The following is a 2128-nucleotide window of genomic DNA, read 5'->3' as shown; positions in this document are numbered from 1 at the left end:
TTAAATAGATTTTTTTTGACTATATATCTTAAGATATAATCTCTATTTATTTAATACTTACTTATAATTAAGGTATTTGTAATCTTCAAGAACAATTAATATTAAGAGTAGAATAAGAAACAAATAATTAATTTACTCTTGAACTTTTAAAATGAAAAATCATTTGAGATAATTATTTTTGAAAATCACAGTATATAATTTGAGATGGAGAAAGTATATTCTCTAAATTCTTTAAGTGGTATTTATACACAAATTTAAAATCGAGAAATTTCTGATAGGAAGTAGTATATGGTCTTTCCTTAAATAAATCTTCTTCTCTTGTTACTCTATAGAAAACACTTGTTCCTTCTGTGACACTATCTGAATCCACAGACACTTGATCTTTTTATCTCTCTTTCATTCTCATTTCACCCTACTTATGGAAAGTTCAATTACACTTTGACTTTGTCACTCCTCTTTTGGCATTCCATATATACTCACCCCCACAAGGCAATTTCCACTTCCCTCTCTACTTCGTTGCATTAATTAATGGCTGAATTTGGAGTTGAACCACCATATTCGGAGACCCGAAGCAATAGCAATTCGTCCTATTTTCCATCCTCATTCTCTTCCAATTTCACAAAGAACATGGTGTCGGACACGTCCAACAAGTCAAAAACAGAGGAACCAGAAGAGAAACGTAGGATAAAGCGAATAAGCGATCAGTACTTCAACAGTACTGAAAACAGAGCATACCCAGTTTATAGAGGAGTTCGAATGCGAAGTTGGGGCAAATGGGTGTCTGAAATTCGACAACCTCGTAGGAAATCTCGTATTTGGCTCGGCACTTATCCAACCCCAGAAATGGCTGCTAGAGCACATGATGTTGCCGCGCTTAGTATTAAAGGAGAATCAGCAATTCTTAACTTCCCTCAACTTGTTGAGTCACTTCCTCGTCCAGCTTCAGTTTCCCCTAGAGATGTTCAAGCTGCTGCTGCAAAAGCAGCTGCAATGGAAGATGTCCTAAATTCTGCTTCGTCTTCGGTCAGTACGTCGATGGAAACAACAGCAGCATCAGAAGAACTGCTAGGCCAGATTATAGAGTTACCGAGTTTGGAGGGGACTTTTGACTCGGACGAGTTGAAGTTGAGTGACTCGGCTGAGAGGTGGGTGTATCCGCCATCGCCGTGGGGGGCATTCGATGGCGAATTTTGTGGGTATTTATTTGAGCAGACTGTCATTGGAGAGAGTTTAATATCTAGCACAGATTGGAGATGTTGAAATGGATTGAATCCTGATAATGTTGATCAAAGCGCTAGCAGTGTGACCATTATAGTTTTTTTTTTCTTTGTGAGTTAAAAAAATAATTGTTTCTTTGCCTTTGGATGATACGGTATGCTCTGTTCATAATCATAATCATAATTCTTCTTCGTACACGTTTGTGAATAAAAGAACTCTCTTTTCTTTACTTTATTATAACAAGCATTAAAGTTGTTAGGCATTGTGCAATATGGACGAACCCGATATTGGGATTAAGTTTCAGTTACGTTAATACATTTAAGGTACACTAGTTTCGACTAATAAATTTTTAATCTTGTTAGATATTCATATACTGTACTATATTAATTTCTTATAAGATGAAATTAATGAGCATAAATGGAACAGACATGAACTCATGTAATTGTTGTTATTAGTCATGCATTGTGCTAAAATGTTTGTCCTAGTAAAACTTGTACCATCTTAGTTTTATCTTCAAACATAATTGCATTGCTTTTGAATTGACAGCTTAATAGTTTTGCAACATAGTGAAAGGTTAACCTCAGCATATGTTGTCTTCTCACGTCCAAAGTTTCAATGATCTTGATTGGCCACGGGTTCCTTGCGCCCCTATTTCTATAAGAGTCGATCTTTATGTAATTTTAAGCCCCTGTTGAGATACCTATGCACCATCCAAGAGTAGGATGTTTCATATATTATACTTTTTTTTCATTTTAATTTATATGACATATTTTTTTATTAGTTTGTTCAAAAAAGTATAAAATATTTATATATTAAGAAATAAATTTTTTATTTTACCAATTTTTTCCTTAATGATACGTTATTATAGCCACACATATTGAAGGTCCTTTAAAAGCTTTTATCCTCTAAA

At 34.3% G+C, this 2128-nt stretch overlaps 1 protein-coding gene across 1 annotated transcript; it reads left to right on the top strand.

Moving 5' to 3' along the window:
• Nucleotides 1-273: 273 nt before the first annotated feature.
• Nucleotides 274-1447, top strand: LOC104109693 (ethylene-responsive transcription factor TINY). The gene has a single exon (XM_009619038.4). The coding sequence runs from the start codon at nt 529-531 to the stop codon at nt 1258-1260; it is 732 nt and encodes a 243-aa protein (XP_009617333.1). The 5' UTR covers nt 274-528; the 3' UTR covers nt 1261-1447.
• Nucleotides 1448-2128: the final 681 nt, after the last annotated feature.

This window comes from Nicotiana tomentosiformis, chromosome 12, assembly GCF_000390325.3.
Source record: "Nicotiana tomentosiformis chromosome 12, ASM39032v3, whole genome shotgun sequence".
NCBI classification, from domain to species: Eukaryota; Viridiplantae; Streptophyta; class Magnoliopsida; order Solanales; family Solanaceae; genus Nicotiana; species Nicotiana tomentosiformis.
Note: the sequence above shows the minus strand (reverse complement) of the source record. Positions and strands in the feature narration are given on the sequence as shown.